Here is a 2,068-nt window from a genome sequence, read left to right on the forward strand (position 1 = left end):
CCCTATAGTGCTTACAGTGTGGTGTTGTAGTACTACATGTAGTACTAGTGCTGTGTAAGGATTGTGTGATACTGACCATGCGGCGTTGTATGTAGTGACTACGATGTGTTGTAGTGCTAATACTGACCGTGTGGCGTTGTCCCCTCCACTTCGTCCACGAACAGTTCCCCGTAGACCTGCCAGTACGGGATGAGCGAGACGTTCATGATCAGCGACCACTCCGCAGGGCTGTTTGGGTAGATCAGCGTGTGCCGCATCACGCCGTACGCAAAGATAAACACCAGCAGGATCACCAGGAAAAACACCAGGTCCACTAACTGTAAACAAACAAACAAACAAACAAACATCAGCGTGTGCCGCATCACTCCGTACGCAAAGATAAACACCAGCAGGATCACCAGGAAAAACACCAGGTCCACCAACTGTAAACAAACAAACAAACAAACAAACAAACATCAGCGTGTGCCGCATCACGCCGTACGCAAAGATAAACACCAGCAGGATCACCAGGAAAAACACCAGGTCCACCAACTGTAAACAAACAAACAAACAAACATCAGCGTGTGCCGCATCACTCCGTACGCAAAGATAAACACCAGCAGGATCACCAGGAAAAACACCAGGTCCACTAACTGTAAACAAACAAACAAACAAACAAACATCAGCGTGTGCCGCATCACTCCGTACGCAAAGATAAACACCAGCAGGATCACCAGGAAAAACACCAGGTCCACTAACTGTAAACAAACAAACAAACAAACAAACAAACATCAGCGTGTGCCGCATCACTCCGTACGCAAAGATGAACACCAGCAGAATCACCAGGAAAAACACCAGGTCCACCAACTGTAAACAAACAAACAAACACTAACTCTACCCTTACTCCTCACTTAAACCCTAACAACAGCAGAATCACCAGGAAGAAAACAAGATCCAAGATACAAATAAACCAACAAACACATAAGGTTATCACTAACTCTAGCCTAACCCAACACTTAAACCAGCAGGATAACCATGACAAACACCAGGTCCACCAACTAGAGTTTCAGTTCTATTGGTTTTACCAGAGAAGACCTACATTTTGTACATGTATCACCCACCCTAACCATAGCCTTCTGCTAACCCTACATACATTATTTTGTTTGTTTGTTTGTTTGTTTATTTGCACAACAGCAATAAAAATTATACATAATACACTAATAACAAATAAAACAGGTGCAGGAGGAGGGAAAAAGCTTATTTAGCTTATGCTAAGCCCTCCTCCTCTATACTAACCAAAACTAAACATAATTGAATTAATTACAAAAGTAATTAACAACTGAAATAGTGCTAACAAATCAAATGATAATAATAAATAACAATAGGTAATTAATAAATTTGATCAATATGATCAAAATGATGATAGTAACAAAACAAATAGTAACATGAATAACAAAAGTGATTGATAAATAACGCTAATTAGAAATGATATGTTAAAAACTATAACTTTAACGTTAACAGAACTTTAACTGCAATACAGACATTGGCAGAATTGAAGCAATAACTCAAGAAAATAAATGAATTTTAAAGAGAAACGGAGATTCAAACTTATACAGATAAAATCAAAGTAATAAGAAATCAAATGTCGGTGGAAAAGAAAAGTAGGTGATTTTTAAGATTTCGTTTAAAGCTAATTATTGATGTTAAACATTTTAGGTGGAGCGGGAGATTATTCCAAGTAGTTATACATTTATATTTACACTCATTTGGGCTACGGACGTTCTAACTACGGGGATATGGAAATGGGCACTTTGTCGAGTATGGTAAGTATGAAAATGGGAATTAAGATTTAGAAGACCATTAAATGTGTCTGGAAGAGAACAAGTAAGGAATTTAAACGTAAATAGCATCAGATGAAGTTTGTTTATGTCAAAATATTCAAAATATTAAGTTTTGTAAACAAAGGTGCAGAATGTGCGTGGAAACTGGCGCCGGTGGCTGAACGAACAAATCTTTTTTGGAGTAATACTAGGGGCTGTAGTGTGGTTTTGTAGGCGCATCCCCAGACTATATTACCGTAGGTTAGATA

General features: G+C 38.7%; 1 protein-coding gene across 1 annotated transcript in view; it reads right to left on the reverse strand.

Moving 5' to 3' along the window:
* LOC109476620 (transient receptor potential cation channel subfamily M member 1-like) overlaps positions 1-737 on the reverse strand; it is a gene marked incomplete at its 5' end in the record, with an annotated part of 8,962 nt that extends 8,225 nt beyond the window's left edge. The window contains 3 exons of the mRNA XM_019777616.1: positions 128-317; positions 451-531; positions 657-737. Coding sequence (XP_019633175.1) covers positions 128-317; positions 451-531; positions 657-737 — 352 coding nt within the window. The remainder of the gene's footprint in view (positions 1-127; positions 318-450; positions 532-656) is intronic.
* Positions 738-2,068: the final 1,331 nt, after the last annotated feature.

The sequence above is a fragment of the Branchiostoma belcheri genome, unplaced genomic scaffold (genome assembly GCF_001625305.1).
Source record: "Branchiostoma belcheri isolate BF01 breed outbred unplaced genomic scaffold, Haploidv18h27 scaffold380, whole genome shotgun sequence".
NCBI lineage: Eukaryota > Metazoa > Chordata > Leptocardii > Amphioxiformes > Branchiostomatidae > Branchiostoma > Branchiostoma belcheri.